Below are 21,684 nucleotides of genomic sequence, written 5' to 3'. Positions count from 1 at the left end.
TATAGAAAGTAAAGGTTAGGGCTTGACTTGCTGGAAAGCAGCTCCACAAAGAAGGACCTGGAAATGCTGGTGAACAGTAAATGAACCATAGCCACCAATGTGCTCTTGTGACCAAAAAAGGCCAATGGTCTCCTGGGGTGCATTAAGGACAGTGTGACCAGCAGGTTGAGGGAGGTTCTCTTTTCTTGTCTACTCTGCCATGGTGATGCCATATGTGGAATCTTGTGTCCAGTTCTTGGCTCCCCAGTTTAAGAAAAACAGGGAACCCCTGGAGAGAGGCCAATGAAGCTACAAAGATGCTGAGGGGACTGGACCTCTCCTCTGTGAGGAGGAAAGGCTGAGAGACCTGAGGCTGTTTAGGCTTGAGAAGAGCAGCCTGAGAGGGGATCTTCTCAATGCTCACCAAGAGCTAAAGGGTTGAGTCAAGAGAATGGGGTCAGACTTTCTTCAGTAGTGCCCAGTGACCAGGTAGCAGGCACAAGTTAGGACAGAGGAGGTTTCATCTGAACATGAGCAGAAAATTCTTTATTTTGAGGGTGCTGGAGACCTGGAGCAGGCTGTCCAGAGAGGTTACAGAGTCTCCTTCTCTGGAGATATTCCAAACTCATCTGGACATTGTCAACCCAAGCAACCTGCTCTGGGTGACCCTGCTTCAGCATAGGGGTTGGCATAGATGATCTTTAAAGGTTTCTTCCAACCCCCCCTCCCCACCTCTGTGATTCATTGTGTGTAGTTGTGTGTGTTTGCAGGTAAATTTATGTGCAGAATCATGGAGTCATTTTGCTTTAATATCATGAGTCCAACCATGACCAGAACTTCCAAGTCATGCATAAATATCTCAGATACTATGACAAAATCACTGGCTATCTGCATAAGAAATGTCAGGATTTTACATTTTTCTTATCCCCAAATGGGTTAAAGAGACAAAACCATGAAAAAGGCTGTGGGTCAGGAATCCTCCAGAGGTACACAAGTGGCTGGGATCAAACTGAATTTTCATTTTGAAATTTGTTTTCCCATCTCAGCTTGTAACAAAATCTTTTTATTCTGTTGACATCTCCATGTTTCTTCTTTTTTCTTCCTGCTGAAGTAATTTCAGTTTTAATGTTTTCTCTGAGCACAGCACCACTGGGTGTTGCAACAGAGAAAAAACAAATTTGCACAACATTTTTCCCAATGGAAAAACTGCCTTCTCCCTACCTGCCATTTTTCTGCTGACAGACTGGTGTGGTTTATATCTGGGGATATTTGACCCAGCTCAATCCCAGGGTTGCTGGTATCATTTTCATAGCCCTAACATAAACAGACATGCATGTCGCCGGAAATGAAGCTCTAGTTCTTCTGTTGCAACTTATATCCAGGTCATATATCTAACACAAGTTGGTGTGAAAATTGCTTCACTGCAACTTCTGTGCATAATCACAGAATGGTAGGGGTTGAGAGAGACCTTTAGGGATCACCTAGTCCACCTCCCCTGCCCACTTCTCCCTTGCTAAGGCAAAGTCACCTGGAGTAAGGTGCTCTTCAACAACTCTCCTTTAGATATTGCTGAGCAGTGACAAGATCCCCTTTCAACAGAGCAGGCTCAGCCTTACCTCCTCACAGAGATGGTCCAGGCCCCTCAGCATCTTTGTAGCCTCTGCTGGACTCTCCAGTAATTTCCTGTCTCTCTTGAATTGGGAAGCCCAGAGCTGGACACAGTACCCCAGTGTGGCCTCACTAGGGCACAGTAGACAGGGAGGAGAACCTCCCTCGACTTGCTGGTCACACTTTCCTTAATACAGCCAAGAGACTCAGCATGCTCTCACTCACAGAACTTCTTTAGATAGCTTAATATATAAAATACACTCTAGGTATGCATTTTTCTGTGGCTGACAACTTTTCACAGTCTCCACTATAACAAGAGAATATAGATAATTTTTTTTTTGCTCTGCAGACTGAGCAGCTTCAGGCCACATAGGTGCCTGGATGGAAGATGTTCCCTCTGAGTCAACAGTGTGCTATTACAACATTTCGCAAGGGATTTTCTTCTGCTGGCAAAGCCAGGTAAAATGTGGTCCTGGCTGTCTAGGGCTCTCTGTGTGCCAAGCAGAGGCAGCTGTCTTTGTTTGAGGGATTTGGGAATGATGACTCTGAATATCATATTCTGGGTGTTTTAAACACTAACTTGGCATGTGGAAGCAGAAGGACTTTTGCAAAATGAGGGTGCACCTACTCCCCTTGGTTTCATCCCAACCAAACCTGCCTGCCAAGCTGTGCAAAGCTGAGTGCTGACAAAATGCATCCACCCTTGGCTCATCTCCATCTGAACTTTGGATCTTAGGGGACTACACAAGGGCTGAACACTGGAGCTGGAATTAACACTTGGGTCATTAGAGAGAAGGAAGTACACTGAGTACTTCAGGCACGACATTTAAAAGGTCTCATATGAGCACACAGTTTACAGAATCATGAAATCACTGAATCATGAGAATGGTTTGGGTTGGAAGAGACCTTTAAAGATCATCTAGTTCATCCTTCCTGGAGTGAGCAGGGACATCTTCAACTACATCAGGTTGCTCAGAGCCCTGTCCAACCTGACCTGGAATGTTTCCAGGGATGGGGCATCTACCACGTCTCTGGGTGTCTATATGCAAATAAACGTAGTAATAAAGTATGCAAAGAAAGTCAAATGCTTGACTTTATCCTTGCAATAAAAAGCTGAGAAACAGACTCACGGAAAATGTTGCTAAGACAGCATATGAACTTAAATAGCAATTGTCCTTTTTTAAAAATCATCTCATGCTTATAAATTTGTTTTCTAGGATTTGTACTCCCATGTTTTATAATTTTGTTTCAGGACATTGAATACTTCAGAGGCCCCAGGAGCAGGAAGCAGTTTCTGCTTGTGCTGTAGTATCCCTCAGGCTATTTTTCCAGCCATGTGGTGGGTTCTGACAAAGGGAGCAAAATTGGATGGGAAATCTCTACTTACCATTTCCACACCTGAATTTCCAGCTACCTTCTGCACTGTACATAAAATTCCTGCTGAAAATTTTTACTATTCATTATCAAATGAGTGCAGCTCGCAGCCTAGGGCGTATGCTGAGTGTACCTGAGCATGCACCTGAGCATGTACAGCCCTTCCCTCTTCTTCTTCCAGCCCTCAGTACTGGCAGAGGAACTGAAGTGGAAAATCCCACTTCCTTCCCCATCAATATCAAATCTTTATGGTCCTATGCATGCTCCTCCCACACCTTCCTCCAGTCTAAACACACTAATCAAAAGTTACCTCTGAAAAGAATTCATCCAGGTACTCTGTCCCAGAAATATGCAAGGCAATTTAAGAGTCCAGATACTGAGCTGGTAGGCAGGTGGGATGGTCCTGTGATAAGGTTATTTCTGTCACACCTGAGTTTGATGGACAAACTTTGAATGGTTTTAATTTTGTCACAGTTTAAGCCCCCTGAGCTAGGTGAATCACAGCCTAAAATGTTCTGTCATGGATGTGATCCTGTTCAATGCCAGAGACACTTGGTGCCTGATCTGAGGTCAATAATTTTCAGATGTTTCTTCTACTGGTCCTGCAAGATGGCTCTGTGCATGTGTTTGAGCACCCAAAATATTGAATCATGTTTTAAAATCCTGGGTCACAACAATATGGGAGATTCTCCTTGCTAACAAGATCACCACCTGAAGATGAGTGAGAATTTCACTGTGTTTTATAGCAAGGACTTAAGAGCACAAAGGGATGCTTAAAGCTTGTTGAATTTCTGCAAGGTGAATGAAAAGGGGAAAATTGTGATGGATGATAGTGTAGTGAAGTATACAAAGCTAACTGCTTGTTTAGACTTCAGAACTCTTCTAGTAGAGCGATGCCATTGATGGATGTACTTTCATTTAATGTTAGCTGGCAGAAGTCCTACCTAGAAATAATTCAAATGGCTAAGGAGCCTGTGGTCAGTATTGCTTATTTCATCTGGTGACCTAGGGCAAAGCACACAGCAAATTGGCTCTGAAAAATCGAGTCTGGGTAAAGGGAGATTGCTACACTTCTTAGAGAAAGATTAGAAGAAACCTGTCTGGAGAGAGGCAAGGGAAAAAGAGAAGCAAGGAAGCACGATGAGATAGCTCCTCCTCAGCTGAGAAAGCTGGTAGTCTTCTACTCTGTAATTTAGCAGGGTGTTTTTAGAAAGTTAGCTCGCTTTTGCTGCTGTTTTTGAAAGCTCTGCTCAAGACAAGATTGTGGTTTCCCATAGATTAATTGTATCAATGTACAGCCTCTTTTCTCTGAGTGACACACATGAAATTACAATTTGCTTTGTCTTGGCCAGAATTTGAGAAATTCCTGCTGTTCTTAGGTACTGGTAAATATTAGGTTTTACTAGCTATCATGTACCATTAGGTATTGAACGCTACACCTTCTAACATGTCATGCCCAATTTGCTATCTACTTGCAGCCATAATTTGCTGTCCTTCAGCGGACACAAAGTCGTAATTAAAATCTACAGGGCTGTTTAAAGGGCTTAGTAAAACTGTACTCACTGGGGATGTCCTCAGGGCCCACAGCTGAACTGCAGTTACTAGTCAGAAATTCAGTATACTAACAGGGATGAGTTCTAGCTCTTCATGTCCATGCCACTTGAACTCTGGACCTTAATTTATTCAACTCCATGGCTTTTAACTCATTGCAACTAAGAAAGTACTGCTTCATATATGCATTAACCAGGTAATTACTCTAACATGCCTCCAAATAGTGTCACAATTCAATAAATAATGATTAACTGAATGCTTAATTTTATATGCAAAATGTCATCATAGTCACAAAAACTTAGTGATGTTGAGAAGAAACTGCTGAAGGTGGTATGTGTGTACTGCATAGGTTTGAAAACTGTGAAATTTAGGAACATCCCATTTTCTGGACAGAAAGTAAATATCAGCCCATTTCTCTCAGTGTATGGGATCAGGTGTGTGATTGAATGGCACTTGAGAGCACCAGTATATTCTCTCAATCATTCTTTCTTATAATGCACCATGAGCATGCCTACCACGTTGCAGACCACATAGCAGACAAGGCTGCCGCCCCAGGAAGCCTGTTTATTAACTCATATGCAACACAAGTTGCTAATAGTTCAAATGTGTATGAGAGCAAAGAACAAGCGAGGTCTTTGGGACAAAAATGGTAATAGAAGGCTTCAGGAAAGAGTTGGGCCTTAAGGGCATTCTGTATAGGCTCTGATTTTCCTTCCTAAAATAAATAATGAAAGCACAATTTTATTTTACCCGGATATTTCAAGAATGTCAAAATTCCTGGGGTTTACGAAGACCTTATTCATTTGCACACTCTATGTTCCTGCACTCTAATTTGAACTCCTGGAGGGTTATTTTGCAAAAATAACCTCTCAGGAATAGCAGCTATTAACAGCTAGCAATCAAAAAAGAACATATGAAACTGTTTTCACGCCCTATCTGTATTTGCTCTTGCATACTCAGTCCCTCTGCTGTTGTCCTCTTGATTTTAGTAATGATGTAACTTCGGTGGGTGAAGGCTAACATTTGTTAAAACAAAAAGATGGGTATTCCTGAAGGAGAAAAATCTTCAAAACCTTTTTGATCTCTCAAAATGAAACTGACAAGGTAACAAAACCACAGCTGTTTTTCAGGCAGGCAACATTTCTGGACAGATCTCGAGAGTGCCAGGTTGTTTGGCGAAAGATTTGCGAATACCTGAAGTAAAGGCTCCTGATCAGGAATGTGGTAACCGACATCAGGGCTTCACAATTTCACTGCCCAAATGTGTTGGATGACCTGTCAGAATTGGACAGGATAAAGATAATGAACAAAGAAAGGCTGAGGGTCTCACTCCAGGCTGAGGTGCTGACAGGAGGTTCCCAATGCTGACTGTGTGCCTCTTTCCTCCCTTCTGCCTGCATCAGGGAGGGCAGCAAGATGGGACTGGGATGGAATGGGCTGACACCTCAACCGCCTGGAGCTGTTAGGTTGGAAGTCGCGGTTACCGAAATGTCACGACATAAATACCCCAGCGCACCTGTGAAGTGACGTCTTCAGTTGGCAGGGTCCCTGCGCAGCCCCTTCTTCCCACACCTCGTGGTGGTCACCATCGCTCCAGCCCCCCACAGCGCAGACGACGCCACCGGCAGGAGCCCGTCCCCGCGCTGCACTCGGCGCTCGGCAGGTAAATACGGACGCTGTCACCACCACTGCGGAGCCTCCTCTGGCGGCAGGGGACGCGGGTGCGCGGCCGGGCACGCCGCAGCCCCCCGGGGCGGGCCTGGACTACATTTCCCAGGGAGCCGCGGGGCGGGCGCGCGGCCCCGCCCGCTTCTCCGCGGGAGCGCTGCAGGTTGATCGCCGCGGCTGCAGATGAGCCGAGCCCGCGCGCGGGCGGGGGGGCGGCCGGGGCAGCGCCGCCGGGGCCGTGTCGGCGGCCGGCGCACTATGCAAGGCCGGGAGGATGGCGGTGGAAGGTAAGGGCTCCCCGTCCCCTGCCCGCCGCCCCCGGGGTCCCTCCCCTGTCTCCTCCCCCGGGCACTCACCTGCGTCGCGGCGAGGCCGGCCCGATTCGGCGGGAAGTGGGGGTGGGCGAGGGGGCTGCGCCCACCCGCGGGGCCTGAGGCGGCGGCAGAGGAGGGGGCCGCTCATCTCGCCCGCTGCACCGGCCCCGCCCGCGGGGTACCCGGCCCCCCTCGGCGCCGCGCCTGACCCCGGGCCAGGTGGCGTGGCGTGGGCCCGCGGCGGCCCGCGGGAGGGTCGCCAGCCCGTGGGGGCCTGCGGGGGAGGGCAGCGGGGACTGCCCGCGCAGCCTGCGGCAGCCGGAGGCTTTAGTCCGGCAACTTCCCGGCGGGCCCGGAGGTGCCGCCTCTCCCGGCAGGGGCGCAGACCTGCGCCGCCTCCCTCCGAAGTGGCCCCGGCGGCCTCGCGCAGCCCGCCGCGCGTCTTCTGCGCCCCGCCGCAGGTCTCCCGCAGGAGCCGAGGCGCCACCATCCCTCGGTGCTGCCCTGATCCCTGAAGTGCCCTGAGCCTGTGATGCCCACGAAGCTCAAGCAGCCCCCGGCTGTCGTCCCGCATGGGCGCAGAGTGTGAGCGCCGGGGTGTGTTCGGCCCCTCTCTTGCCTGTGTAGAAGCCCAAGGGCTGAGGGGCCGGGAGCTGTGAAGTGTGCCTGAAGTGTCCAGCTCCTGAGGAAGTACCTGGTAATTGAGGTGGAGTCTGCCAAGAGCTGGAAAGGTGGGCGCATTCTAGAGGTCTTCCAATAGGTGCTGGGCTCCTGCGGCAGTCAGATGTTGGCCGTGTGTTCCGTTTTCATGGGGCTTTCGGGAAGTTGGAGGAGATGGGACTCGGTTTATGAGAAAAGGCAAATCCCCATTCCTGCTCTTGGCTTCCAAAATTCATTTGTTTTTTTAGCACTTTAGAGCAAGGCATTGAGGATCCTGGGATTTGACTCTGATCTGCTTTCTTGGGAAAGTTGCAGAAGTCCAGGATTTGAAAAGCCCCTGACCCCTCTCCTATGCTTAATTTGGGGTATGTTGGGTTTTTTGAGGTGCTCATCTTGAGACTGTCTTGAGCTTTGTTTCTCAGGTATGCTGAGATCTACAGTTCTGTCAACAACCACTTGCTTTGTTGCAGAAAATCACACTGAAGCTGTCATTTTTAGAGTACCTAAGTGAGCAGTGCAAATGATAGTCGAGTAAAATCTTGGCCTTACTGAAGAAAGGGCAGCTTAACATCCCTGAAAATGAGCTTCCTAGGCAAACTCGAAACAAGGGTAAACAAACCCACTACGTCTCAAAAGCTGTCTGTGTACATCTAAAGTCATCCACTCTAAGCTGTAAGCCTCTTCATGAGTCACAGATTTCTTAGGCAGAGGCTGCTTTACTGAATGGCAGTTTTGAAGACTAATGATATAAAGAGGGAAGATAGTGGCCCTGAATAAAACCATTGCTTCCTCAGTGGCAAAAACTTAGCAATGTGAACTAGGCATGCGTGCCCAGTAGTGGGTAAGTCAGTCAGTGAAACGGACTGCCATGCACCAGATGGTTCACATGCCAGCAGCAACCCCTGTTTCAACGTGCTCTCTAATGTCAGCCTCCTTTATTCACTTGAAGTCCTTTTCAGTTTATTTGCTAGATCTTTTCAGGTCTGTAATAATTCCTGTCATAGCTGCAGTGCCTTCCATCTGAGAATCTCTAAAAGCTTTGTAAATATTAATGAAGGAAAGCTCTGCTAAAGCTTTGGGGAGCAGTGCCTTTCCCTTCTCCTGAGATGGGAATTTTTTTCTTTAACTCCTTCCCATTTCATTCCACTAGGATGCATCTCTGCTATGGTCTCTCAGAGTAGGTTTTCTTGTCTGTATGTTCCGCTTTCCTTCCATTTTGGATTTTTCTTCCTCAACTTTCTTGCCTTTGCATAATTCTGTTACTCTCACACTAGCACAGCTAGATAGCTACTACTGCTTCAGCATGAGCAGTCATGTGGCTGTGTCTGCTTTGTATGAATGTAGTGCCTGGCCATTTAAGGCCTTTTATCAGCTTATCCATCATTTTCTTTTGGAACTATGTTTCTTTGTGTGGCAATGCTTAAAAGCATTCTTTTATCTTAATGCATTTTCTGATATGTTGGAGCCCTGGGTGTGAGCTGTGTGCTGTTCATGACCTGTGACTTTGGCAGGTAATGTGACGTAACAGCTTCTGTTTGGGAAGCTCTAATCGCCACTCTAGTGAATCCTACTCTAGTCAGAGCTAAAGTTGCTGTTTAGTCTTCTAAATTGATAGTTTTGTAGAAAAATGCCAATTTGCTGAACTCAAAATGTCTTAGATTCATGTAACAGAGGCTGCCTTTTTTCTTCTTTTTCTCTTTTTGTCCTAGTTATTCATTGATTTATTTGTTTTCACTGGAAAGCCAGTTTGCTGGTTCGCTGCTTGGGATCTTGAAAGCATAACCTGCTATACATCAGTTCCAGAAGCTTTGAAATAAGGAAGGCTCTGAAAACCTCCCTTAAGATGAAGCTGTCTATCTGTTTGGTCTCTGTGGTAGCTGGAGTTTAGCTAGGATAGGTTCCTGGGTGTTGAGACCTCCTTATAGAGCACCGCAAGGCTTCTGAACGGTTGGTCCAACTGGTTTCTTGTGTGAACTCACAAGTGGCTGGCTCTGGGATGCAACCATCAGGGAGTGGAGAGATCCCTGGAGCACAATGGAACCACAGATCCTAGAGCATGGGAGTTCCTGGCTAGAGCCAGCATCCGCTGCCCTACCAGCTCTGCCACAGCTATTGTTCTGTGGAAACCGCCCATTTGTCTGCCTCAGCCACCACTTGTTTCTCTTTTTGAAAGTGCTCCGTGTGGCTAAAGTAAAACTTTTTTGTAACTTGTAGTTTGTGGAGAATCTTTGAGAAATTATTTTTTCTCTTTTTTTTTGGTGGAAAAACTGTTGAAACCTTCCTCAAATTGGATTATTCTAATTATGTCTTAGGATGGAGTGCTAGAGTTCTGGCAACAAAAGTCCAGTGGCTTACTTCAAGAAAATGTCCCAGTTGTTTGTTGTTTTTTTTTTGCTGGGATAACTGACAGGGATGGATGTGCAAATATGAAACAGGCATTTGAAAGAGACTAAAGTTCCTTGCTAGCTGCATGTAATACATACCTGAGTGTCCCAAAGGAGGTTTTATGGACTTTGGGTGGTGTAGTACCAGAGCTCCCTGATAGATGAAAGGGTTGGTGTGTGTATGGGGGAAGTGAAGTTGCACTCCTTGATATGAGCCTGCCTAGATGGGAACACTGCCAAGGTGAGTCTATTTTTAGACCTAACAGTTTTGACAATGTTCCTTTAAGTGGGTTTGCTGTTTGGTTTTTTAATATGTTTTTTTCTCTAGTAAGAATGAAAGAACTAGGTCAGAGCCAGTAGAAAAAGGCTTTTGATCTCTGCAACAGTGTTCTCAAGATCTCTTTTTTTCGTTTTGCTCTTGTGCAGCAGAGGTAAAGGGGAAGAGAGAAATGGTGATTTCTCCTTCCCCTTCCCCCAGTGCTTATTGCAGAGGAAAGTGAGAGGCTGACAGCACCCACCAGATAATGTATGCATGCAGGTAATCCCACACAGTTCTGTCAGATCCCCTGCAGCTCTGACCTATGGTGTCTTTGAGATTCCTGAGCAAAGAAGTGATAATTATATCATGGAGTTCTTTCATAATGAGTGTTTAATGAAGTTTGGTCTACCATCTTTCCTGCTTTGTGTAGGCTTTGGAAAATGCATGGATACTTCTGTTGCTGGTCTCTTCCTTAAAAATTATATCAGCTTCTACTGTCCTGTGGTTCCTGCTACTGAGACCCTGAAGATACTTATGGGAGGATATTTTCCCTAAGAAATGGAACCTTTCTGACATAAAGTGACAATGTCCCTTGGTAATCCTCAAGGGGGGGATAGAGACTTGGAGCAGGTTAGAGCATTCTGGGGTGTGGCGTCAAGGTTAGCTGCCACAAGACTGAAGCTATTTGCAGCTTCTGACCAAATTTTATCAAAGTCATCCTCTGAATTTCAGCAATGTGATGTACCCCGTTGGAAAGCCTTCAGTGCCAAGCCAACTCCAAGGGTTATTGAATGCTACAATGTGTTTCCTTGGAGACTTGAGATACAGATGGGCTATGCCAACTCTGTCAGCAAAGCTAAAGTGAGTTCAGGACCATCTGAAGGACAACTTTGGAACAGGTTTCAACGTAGGTGCCTATGATGCTGTTCTAGGGTGTGCCCCAAAGTACAACTCTTTGGACAGGTTTTCAGTTACTTAACTTTATCTTGTTCCTGCATCCACTCCAGGCTCAGACTAGATGTCTCCACAGCTAAGTTTTCAGGGAATGTGATCTAATAGGTGGATTTTCAGCACACTTAATTGCATGTGGAGCAAAGAAGTAACAAATCCTGTCACTTGAAGGAAACATGTGCATCCATCAATGCTCTTGTTTTCTTCAGTAGTTTTCAGCCACTCCTCTGCCTGAGGCACTCAGACATGTGGCTCAGAAAGAGCTGCCATTTGGCAGCAGGAGTGAGTTACACACCTCACTCTCCAGCTTAAACTGTCACATGAGGTCATAGCAGAAGAGATGGAAAAGACCAGTGGTGGTGGTGCAGGTAGGACAGAGAATAGTAAGACCTGAACTCCAGTCTTTGGTCATGGTACCAGTTCTGTATGTTTAGTGACCATTTTATTCAAAAAATGTACCAGTGATCTTGGGATTCCAGACAGGATCATAGGCCTTCTCCCATTCATGTTCACGTGGCAGCCTTCTGTTCGGGATGTTAAATCTATAGCCTTCTTTTTTTGCCCAGCAAAGGCACAACTTCAGAAGATGGGACTTACTTTCTTGACACCACCCCCCCCACCTACTTCCATCTCCCCTCTATAGTGTGCCTACATCAGGGTGGCAGTGTGTGTTCCTCTGTTCTGAACCACTGCTTAGAGCTTTCCTGTCTAGGTTGCTACATTTGAAAAAGTCACAGTTCATTATGTCTTTCCTTAACAAGAAGGAGGCTGTTTCAAACTGCAGGTTCTTATTCTGAATGTACAGGAAGACTGAGATGAAATGCAGGAGATGTATCCACTGTGAGAATTCGAGATCCCAAGACGAAGCTGTGGTAACAAATGTCACTGTGCTGAAGTCTCCTTTGGGTGTATTCAGACTGAGTGGGGAGTGGATATGATTGCAGGTTATGTGGTCATTTTCCCTTTTCTGCTTTTAGAGTTAACTCATGTTAAGCAGGAAACAAGATAAAATATGGACTTGGTGTGTTGCTGCATTTCCCTTGGAGGAATCTTGGTTGTGTACCTGGAAACTCAGAAGTGCTTTTGGGTCAGACAATTTAGATACAGTTCTGTAAGTGTTTGGACATACCCTTTAAAATACTTGGAAGACTCAGAAGCTCAAGGAGGACCATTGATTAATAAAAACTGGCTATTTCAATGCAATCAAATCCCACCATAAGAATAAAACTTGTCAGGTGATGGTGAGGTATGGACTGTGAAAGTTCACATTCTTTCTCTACTAAGTAGGCAAGTGACAAAGAGTTAGACATTAGACGCATTTCCTGATACTACTGGAAAATACTGACAGTCTGTTGTGCTGTTGTAAGATCTTGTGTATACTACTGAAGTGGAAAGTACAAATAGAATTCTTTTTGAGAGTTTTTTTTTTTTGTTGTTGTTTATTGTTTTGGGTTTTGGTTAGTTAGTTTGTTTGGTTTGGTTTTTTTCTTCCCCCCTGAGATGTCCAAGTGTGGTGGGTAACATCCAAAGCTGTTGTGTGGCTTTGTTCAGCTCAGCTTATGAGGGCAGAGGAACCTGCATAGAGTCAATCTCTTGTGCATCCCAGTACTGCTGTGTCATGAGTGTTATGGCAGGAGAGCAGCAGTGAGAAGCTCAGAGTAAGCACAATAGCCAGGGGGTGTCAAAATTGCAGGTAGGTGCAGGTTATTCAGCTGGTAACTCTGGAGAGGTTTCTGTCCAAAACATCACCTGTGCAGCCTTGCTAGTGAGTGCAGACCAAGGTATCTGGACAGCACCAGAGTTTTTGCTTTGCCCATTGGACTCAGTTGGCAGAGGTAGTAGAACTGCTGTAGGTCTACTGCTTACTGCCTTGAGTATTGAGTTTCTGCATTTGTTAGGGGTACTGTCTGGTTCTGGGGCCAACTTTTTCTGCTGTCCTGTCTGAGACAGCTTTACTGTCTCGTGCCCTGTCCCATCTCTTCAGTGTCTCTCTTTTTGTTCAAACTGGATGGTCTCTAAGGCAAAGATACCTCTTTCTGTGCCAAGAGATACTCAAGAGTTTGGAACTGAGCAATCCTATTGCAGATTGCCTTTGGATGCGTACAGGTATCTACCCTTGCAGATCAACAGTTGAACACCTCAGCCCTCAATTATTTGCTCAAAGCATGCAGAGAATGTAGAGGGCGTAGTTCTGGATGACACCAAAGGCAAAGGTGGAGAAAAGTCTAGAAAACTGAGTAATACTGGCATCTTCTGAAACTGTCTGGTTGGTGGTGGTCAAAACAGCAAATAGGATTTCAGAAAGTAGGAGGGAGAGCTCAGAACACTTCATTTCTGTATCATTTCCTGTTCTGTTGCTCTTGTATTTTGGATGATCCCTGAAGTTGTGCTTGCCCCACCCCAAAGAAGGGACAGGTCTGGAAAGCATGCAGAGAAAGCAGCTGGCTGATCAGAAACATGGTGCGTTCTCTGAGGCAGGCTACAAAGATTCTGGTTCTTGAGCCTGAAAAAGAGATGACCATGGAGAGAATTCTTAGTTATTACTGAATGGTTTGGAGAAAAAGGAAAGAGTGCAGAACAGTGAAACTATACTTAAAATGTCTTTTTTAAAAAAGTTTTCCATATAACAACAGTTCCCCAGGTGCAGCTTTCAACCTTGTGTCATTCCTTACCTGCCAAGGAAGGATGTTTTGCTTTCACACCATTTCCTTAGGCAGTGGCATAAAGGGCTGGGCTTTTGGTCTGGCCCAGCTTGATGACTCTTGTAACAAAGTCTTGCTCATCTTGTGTGCATCCGTGCACCACAAGAGCTTGATTTAGGCCAAGTAACTGAGGGGAGAATTTGGCCAGGATGACCCAGAAACATAGAGAAGGAACAAGAAATTGTGCACTGAGCTATAAAGACATTACCAGACAGGGCTGTCGTGTAGAGGATATGTAGCAATCTTTCTTAAGTGTACTGAACACTATCAGCTCTTGTAAGAGAAGCTGTCTGCTATGCCAGGTCAGTAGGATTGTGGGGAAGGAGTGGCCCCACATTAGGCTGCAGCTGTAGAAATATGCTCCTGGAAAATACCAGTTCCTCACAGCAGGTAGGGTTGGAAACTGCTGTATTGACTTTCTTACATGAAGTCTTCTGGTCTGAGAGACCTTCAGGAGAGCCTGTAGCAGATTAGATCTAGAGGTCTCACTGTTAGTACTTCTACTTTGGGTAGGCTGTACTTTCCCTCATCTTTTTATAGGGTTCTCTTTTTCTTGCCAAAATCATTCTGTGGCAGAAAGATTACAAAGAGAATGATGAGGGAGCTGCCATCAATAACTGTGCCCTCTCTGTGCAGCATGAGCTAAACTTGGCATTAAAGAGCAGGTTCATTATTTGGATTAGCAAGAATTCACCCTAATACATGCTACTCCTGGAGGAAGCAAGCATGTGGGCAGGGAGACTGATCTTGGGCTGAAGTGAACTCAGCATTCAATTATAAGATCTCATATGCATGCAGGGAATATGTGACTGAACAGGAAAAGGGCATGAGGAAGAAATTTGATGTGGACGGTGGCCTGTATTTAGTGCAGTCCTATTAGTCTCTACATAAGGTGAAACCTTGTTGCCTCATGCTCTTCAGCCAAACATTCAGGTCATTACTTCTCTCCATTTCCCCACTCATTTGTTCTCCTTTGCCCTGTTTTTGTGGGGGGTGTGTGGGGTTTTTTGTTTTGGTTTTGGGTGGGTTTTTTTGGTGCTTTTGTTCTTGTTCTTCCCCCCTCCCCAAGGGGATTTTAGTTCAGGCTCAGTGTTGATTCTCTTCTGTGCAAATAACCTAGTAAAAGCAAGAAAGAGACTTTTAATAACGCTGGTTCAGAAACATAAAGAAAGAATTGTAATGTGTGTAAATAGAAGCTTTCTCCTGGATTTTCCTCTAGCAAAATAATTGCATGCTCTTGGCTAATAGTTTGTCACTATACAACTTATTTGGGGTGCCAGAGTGGGTAGGATACAGTGGTATGAGTAAGCAGTAGGAGGTGAAGAATTTTACTGGGGGAATGAAAGAAGGCATTTCCAGGCTCTTCAGTTAAATGTACAAGGAAAGGGGTAGCCTTGAACAATAGAAAAAGGAGGTAACTCTTAAGCTGTTGAGAGAAGGCTGGGACTGAAAACAGAACTAATTATGCTAGTGAGAATGAATAAATAGCATTTTCCTTTACATTTCAGTGACTGTGCATCATTCAGGGACAAAAAGAAAAGCCTGGCTCCACAGCTGAATTGCAGCCATTTCTGTGCCACGTGTTCAGCAGACACCAGCTTTCATGAGTAGGGCAAAGGCAGAGGTCTGTGATGCATACCTGTGACAGCGCACCTCTAATGCTGTAATAAAGACAACCTGCATGTCTGAGCTGCTCTTTCTATGCCAGATAGGCTCAGTAGTGTTTAGAAGAGGTTTCTGAGGTAGTGCTGGCTGATGATAGAATTGAAGAGTAGTGCTCTAAGGACTGGAGATCAGGCATTCTTAGAAATGTAATCTGTGGCAGAGCGTGACTAGCTCATCAAAGCAGCGCCTGCAAGACAAGTTTCTTCCAGGAACAGTGGAACTAATGAAGACTTGTTTCTTATCCAGATGTGTTCTTTATCTTTTCTATCTACTTCCTCTCCCTATGCACTGTGAAATTCTCAGAGGCAGCAGGGGTACCTGATCTGGAGTTTGCCTAAGTCAGCTGACAACTGACAGTTGCGATGCACGGTGGATACTTCTGCTTCAGCGAGAGCATTGTTTTAGGTCTCTTCCTCTAGCCACCACTGATTTATTTTTTAAAATTTATTTCCCACCCCCTCCACTTATCTCCTGTATCACCCCCTTTGCAACTCTGTGCAACTCACTGACTTGGAAGTGCTTCATCTTTCAGCTCTGTAGATGCTTGCTCAAGCCTCCTTCTTAACAGAAAATGAAATTAGTTTGCAAAGCAAATCACCAGTTACCTTTTTTACTGTAATCCTTTGCTCAAATTATGTTCCTCTATGCATGTGATGCATCTTGTTGTTATAACCTCTTCCTACAGCGTCTTACTTACAGACCTTTATTGCTTTGTTTGCTAAGATCCATTTTGCTCTGAGCTAGTCACATTGCTCACTAGTCCTCTTCTTTGCCAGTATTCTCTCCTTCCTCTGCACCTGTACAGGATTTGTGGTAGACTTGATCCATTTTTCAATGAGCACCTCTATTGGTAGTGTGAATTCAAGAGCTGCTTGTACCAGCTGAACATTTATTATCATGGAATGAGGAAATGGTTCAGAAATTATTTGTCTGTCCAGTCATTGTGCCTGCTTTTTATCATGAAATCCCATTGTGCTGTTACAAAGACAGAACTTTTATTGCTGGGGCTCCAAGGTCTGTCTAGCATAGTGGTAGTACACAATCTGTCTCCTGAAGAGAAGGTGTAACAGAAATTGTCCTTTGTATTTACAGAGTTTGCTAACATCTGTGAGCTAAGAGATAGCAAATGGGGATTACCACACATATAATAAGTAGTTTCTAGTGAGAAAATTATCAAAATGCTGAAGTAAATTTCCTCAGCTGAATAAAATTAAGTATGTATGTATCCTGGTGGGATGAGAGTATTAAAGCTCAACCCATACAAGAAGAGGATTTCTTATTCTAGGCTTAGTGTTTTGTTCTGTGGACAACTAAGGAGTTTTACTCTTCTCTCTGCACTCAAGATTTTTGTGGCCTTCAGCCAGGATGTGAGTTTAGTTTGATTCCAGATGAAATTGCTCACTACCATTAGCTACCTCTTACAGCTGAGCTTGTGTGTGAGAGGTGTATGTGGAGTGTAGTAGATTGTATTATGTTTGTTGTTTTCTTTTTTTTCTTCTGTTTCTGTGCTTGTCTTTGGCTTTAATTTTGACTACTTTTCCATTGTTTCTGAACAGAGCAAATAGCTCATGGTAGTAATTGGCTTGGTACTGTGGATGAATACCCAGTGGCCCAGCTAGAGATGCTCAGGGATTGTTGCATCATGAGTGCAGTTATGTTAAATTTTATCTTGCTGATGATAATTCTAAAGGGGTAAAAATGGCAAACCCCTAAAAACTAAAATGAACATCTCTCCTCTGAAGAGTTTATTACCTTCTATCTATTCTCATCCTACACTTTTTTTCCCTTTGGTTTGGCCATCCCTGCCCATCTTGACCTGCTTCAGTGTCCACTGCTTTGCTGCAGAGCTGTCTCATTTCTTGTCCTTTAAGATGCTTCCCAGCTGGAGGGTGTATCCCATTCTTGAGCAAGCTCTTCGTTGTAGCATTTGCATGTTGTAAGAAATTTATTGTTTGTTAAAGTGATTAATGCAGTAGGTGGTTAAAAGTCATGGTGAGAGAGGCTAGAAAGGTAATCGACTCTCTGGGGGGCCCTGAAGGTGTAGCTGTGTGCAGTTATGTCTGTCTGGGCTTTGAACTCAAACCTATGGGTTGGCTCACGAGTAGCAGGAGTTTGCAGAGCACCCTGCAGCTCAGTGCTGGCCTGGCTTTTGGCACAGCCTGTTGTATTTGCTTAATGCTCCTTTTGGTGCAGGACAACAGAAGCAGCGTGCTAGGCACCTAAATTACTTCAACTAAATATTTTGGGACTTCATTCTTAGAGGAAGTTTCTGATAAATTCATGTTATCTATTATTGTGTGTTTAGCATCTTGGTTTTTACTGTTTTAGCAGTGGTACTAACTGCTCAGGTCAGATACCTTTTAAATAATCTCATGCTTTCTAGGGATATCCAGAGTAATTTACAAACTTCTGGAAACAAGGGAAGGGCTTTGCAGTATGGATCCTTCCTTCTCCTTTGGTCAGTGTGAGCAGTCAGCTCAGTCTGAAATGTTCTCAAAGTGGTTGGCTCTGATCTGATCAACCCAGTTTACATGGGTTGTGAATGATGTCAAGGAAAAAGCCCCAAGAAGGATGTTTGACTACTACCACACTACTTGGTATTGAAATGCATCACAGAAGTTTGTCTAAAAGTGCTGAATGCAAAATTTGATGTGGCTAAAATTTGATTTGCTGCTGACAAAGAATTGGGTGGAGATGGAAGGAACAGCTCTAGTGAGAGCTGCTGTCCATATGTCTTGTAGGATCTCCTTTCCTGGAAGTACCTGATCCTTTTCATAAAGTCACAGCCTGTGTTGGTTAATGTTGCAGCTGTATGGGCTAACTTCTGTCTTTTTCAACAATGTGGCATTTTAATGGTGGGAGTAGAAGATGGATTGTGACTTGCCTCTTAGCTGAATACATCAAATGGAGTGCAGGTTTGCCAGTGTTTGACAAATTAAAGTTTTCTAAGGATTGTTAGGGGTTGGATGGGTATCTCCCATGTCTGCTTTTTTGTCTCTGAATAGCAAAAGCTAGCATATGACTGTGATGCACATAGAACAGGGCACATGAGTAAGAAGATGCTATTTTTACTCAATTGCTTTTCAGAATAGAGCAATTGTTATTGAATGTAACTCAGGTACTTGCCAAATATGCTTTAATGTAGTCTTAATTGATCTGCTTAAAATTTTAAGCAGCCAACAGTATTCCCACTGAAGCAAGTAGTTATGAAATGTTTGACATGGTAGGCAGTAGAGTGCACAAAGCCAGTGACTGATCATAGATTTGATCTGCAGATCAAATGTAGCCTTGAGCCTGCAGATGGATAGGCAAAGACTTTCCATCTGCCCGTGCAAAACTTTGGATATATCGAGGCTGTGTTTTGAAGAGTGCCTTCAGGCTTTTCTCAAGACAGGATCCACAGAGTACCCTCTAGTAAAAGGCAAGGCTTGCCCCCAGATGCCAGTAGCTTATTATGGCTCTTGGTGACTTTTCTGTACCTTGAAGCGTGCTCAGACAGGCTGCCTTTGGCCGCTTGCCATGCAGGAGGCAGGCATGTAGGGAAGGCAGCAGTGAGGGGAGCGGAGCATTCACGTTGCCCTGCAAGCTCTCCTCTTGGGCTGCATATGCATGCTGTGAGGGATCTGTGTGGGCACAGATGTGTCAGCTTCTTCAGGGCAACAAATTCTCTTGCTCTGTGTTACATGGAAAGCATTTGGGTTTGTGTTCTAGCGTGTGGAAAAAGAATACACTGTGTATTCCATCAATTTTATCCTGTCCCTAGGGTTTTTTAGCACCAGTGTAGTCATTTTTCCATCATGGATGATCCAGTTACTATTTTCTTGCAGGCTTTTTGACTGTCATAACTCGGCAGATCTCAGCAGTCTTTAAAGTTCTGGAAAAGTATTGTGTTTTTTCCCCCTGTAGATTCATTTCTATTATTGAGTACAAGAGCACTTACATACCTTTGTTTTAAGTAATAGTTTGTTTCAGAAATACAATCTGGGACTCTGTTATTGTACCTATCAGCACCGTTCCTCATGTGCTTGTGGCTCTGCAGTCAGAGCTGTACAGGACATCCACCTTTCCTCAACAAAACAAAACAAATTCCCACCACAGAGGGCTTTCGGTCCAAGTTAAGCGATAATTGTTGAGCATGAAGAGAGACATGGAATTAATTAGCTTCTAGGTGGGGTTTTGAGCAGGGAAAGGAGAATGTAAGTGCTCTGAAACTGAAGGAAGAGTTGTATTGGATATTATATGAATATGGAACTTGTTTTGAACAACATGGGAAGAAATTCCATTTCAAAATCTAATGATACTGCTGATACTTAGTGGTATTAGGCTGACACTGTCAGCTGATTTGGAGGTAGAGATTGGTGTCTGGATGGACTTATAAAATCTTTGAAGATGAGGTGGATTTAATTTGGTAGAGTGAAGAGGTGCTGAGAAAGTAGCAATGTGGGAAAATGTTGTGAATTCAGAGGGTGGAGTGAGCTGGTGTTAGCTAATTCCAGGGTAATGAGAAATAAGAGTCTGGACAGGTATTTTAGCAAGAAGCTTTGTCTGTAGCTAGAGTCTTTTCCAGACGAATACCATTAAAAGAGATTTAAGAGGAGTCAGCTAAGAAGGTCACAGCAGTTGTATTGTGGTAGAGTTGGTGATTTGTGATTCTCTCATAAGAGGTGCTTAGACTCAGTTCTACAGGACAGTAACTCTGGGTGCTCTCAGGCCCCTAACCCTTTAGTTTTGCATAGAATTATGGGCTGGCCTTCTCTAGCTAAAATGATGTAAGGTGCTGATTTAAGACGAGAATGTTGTTATTGACCAAAGGTTGAATTGTTTCTGTGTTTCTAACAAAACTTGAAAAGTAGCAGTGATGGTTTATATTGACATTTAGAAGGAGGCAAGAGCTCCACCTGTCCCTGCCACAGAGATGGATGTCTATATTTCTGTGTGGTAACAGGAAATAACAGACACATGCAAGCAAATATTCTCTTCTTACCCTCTGTGCAGCTGAGAATTGGAGGATAGCAAGAGCTGTCTATGCAGAAACGGCTCATGACAAAGAGAGATTAGCTTTGCCAAATGACTGAGATAATTACCCTCACCTCTCCTCTTTTCTCATCCCACCCTTCAATCCGCTTTCTCCCCATGCCAAAGCTTTTGTTCTGGTGCGTCTTCCTTAAGGGACAGATTAAGTGCAAGTATATGGTAAGCCAGTATCATGTTGAGGGAGAAGGATAGAGATGAAGTCTTTCCTTCTTCAATCTCTAGGAAAAAGTAGAATGTTGTGTCCCTCCCCCCAAAACCAGCATCTGTGGAAAAGTCTTTCCTGAAGCAGCCTGTGTTACTTTTAACCAGTCACCTCTTTTCAATAAAAAAGTAATGGCCATGTGTGTAATCACTAGCAGCCTATCTTCTATCTTGAAGGAGCACAAAGCATGGCTGAAACAGTGTGATGGGCTAAGAGTCAAGCACCATCTTGCCATGTTTTGTTGTTTTTTTTTAAGCCATCCAGGTGATGCTTATGCTCCTATGTTGTCAGAAATCTGGATCATTTGCTTCCTGTAATGAGTGACAAATCAGTGCTGTAACCCAGACGGCTTTCCTTGACCATTGCCTGCAACCCTTCTCCGTTATCTATACTGTTTGGGGGGACTGGGAAGGGAGGAGTTGCAGTCAACAGGAAGCTGGATGCTGGCAGTTTTCTTCTGAGTAGTGTCAAATATCACCGTGGTTTGTGACTTCTTTTGAGCACTGGAAGGGAGCTGACAGCCAAAACCTGCCTGTTCCTGGATGCTGCTCAGGTGTGTTAGTGTTTCAAAGGTATATTTAGGAGTCTTTCCATTCAGCTAGGAAAGACCTTTGAAGAAAACAGTTGGAAGGATCTTTATGGGCTGTATTCCATATCAAGTGCTGATATGTTCCATCACTTGCTGCAGCAGGATGTGCTGGGAGGACTTTTACAAGTTAGTTAGGATATACCCCAATTTTTATGAAAGGGAGAACTAGTTTGGCAACTAATAGGACAGTTTCCATCCTCATTGGGCTGTGAAAAAAATTTGTCTGGAGGATAAAGAAAGAAGTCTTTAGTAATTAGTTGTTTCTTTCTGGTAGGTAAATATGATCTAGAGGAGATAGATCACAGAATGAAGGAACCTTGAAAGATCATCCAGTCCAACCCCCCTGCCAGAGCAGGATCACCCATACCAGGTCACACAGGAATGCATCCAGGCAGGATCTCCAGAGAGGGAGACTCCACAACCCACCCTGGGCAGCCTGTTCCAGTGTTCTGTCACACTCATAGTAAAAAAAATTGTTTCTTGTGTTTCCATGAACCTCCTATGCCACAGCTTCCACCATTGCCCCTTGTCCTGTCATTGGGCATCACCAAGCAGAGCCTGGCTCCATCCTCTTGGCACTCACCCTTTGTGTATTTATAAACATGAATGAGGTCAGATAGTCACAGCAAGGGGAGGTTGTATCAGGATCCACACATTTAACATTTTCTACACGTGCCAAGAAGGTTGTTAAGTCTACTCCCTATGTGAGTGCTGGAACTGTGAAATTTAGAACAGAAACAGATT

General features: G+C 44.5%; 1 protein-coding gene across 3 annotated transcripts in view; it reads left to right on the top strand.

The window, feature by feature from the left end:
* The first annotated feature begins 6,322 nt into the window (after window positions 1–6,322).
* SAMD12 (sterile alpha motif domain containing 12) overlaps window positions 6,323–21,684 on the top strand; it is a 173,021-nt gene continuing 157,659 nt past the window's right edge. For all 3 annotated transcript variants that reach the window (XM_054167122.1, XM_054167123.1, XM_054167121.1), the window contains exon 1: window positions 6,323–6,467. In XM_054167122.1, the coding sequence (XP_054023097.1) occupies window positions 6,455–6,467 (13 nt within the window). In that variant the 5' untranslated portion in view covers window positions 6,323–6,454. The remainder of the gene's footprint in view (window positions 6,468–21,684) is intronic.

This window comes from Dryobates pubescens, chromosome 14 (assembly GCF_014839835.1).
Source record: "Dryobates pubescens isolate bDryPub1 chromosome 14, bDryPub1.pri, whole genome shotgun sequence".
Taxonomy (NCBI): Eukaryota; Metazoa; Chordata; class Aves; order Piciformes; family Picidae; genus Dryobates; species Dryobates pubescens.
The sequence above is the reverse complement of the archived record's forward strand: the minus strand, read 5'-3'. Positions and strand labels throughout refer to the sequence as shown.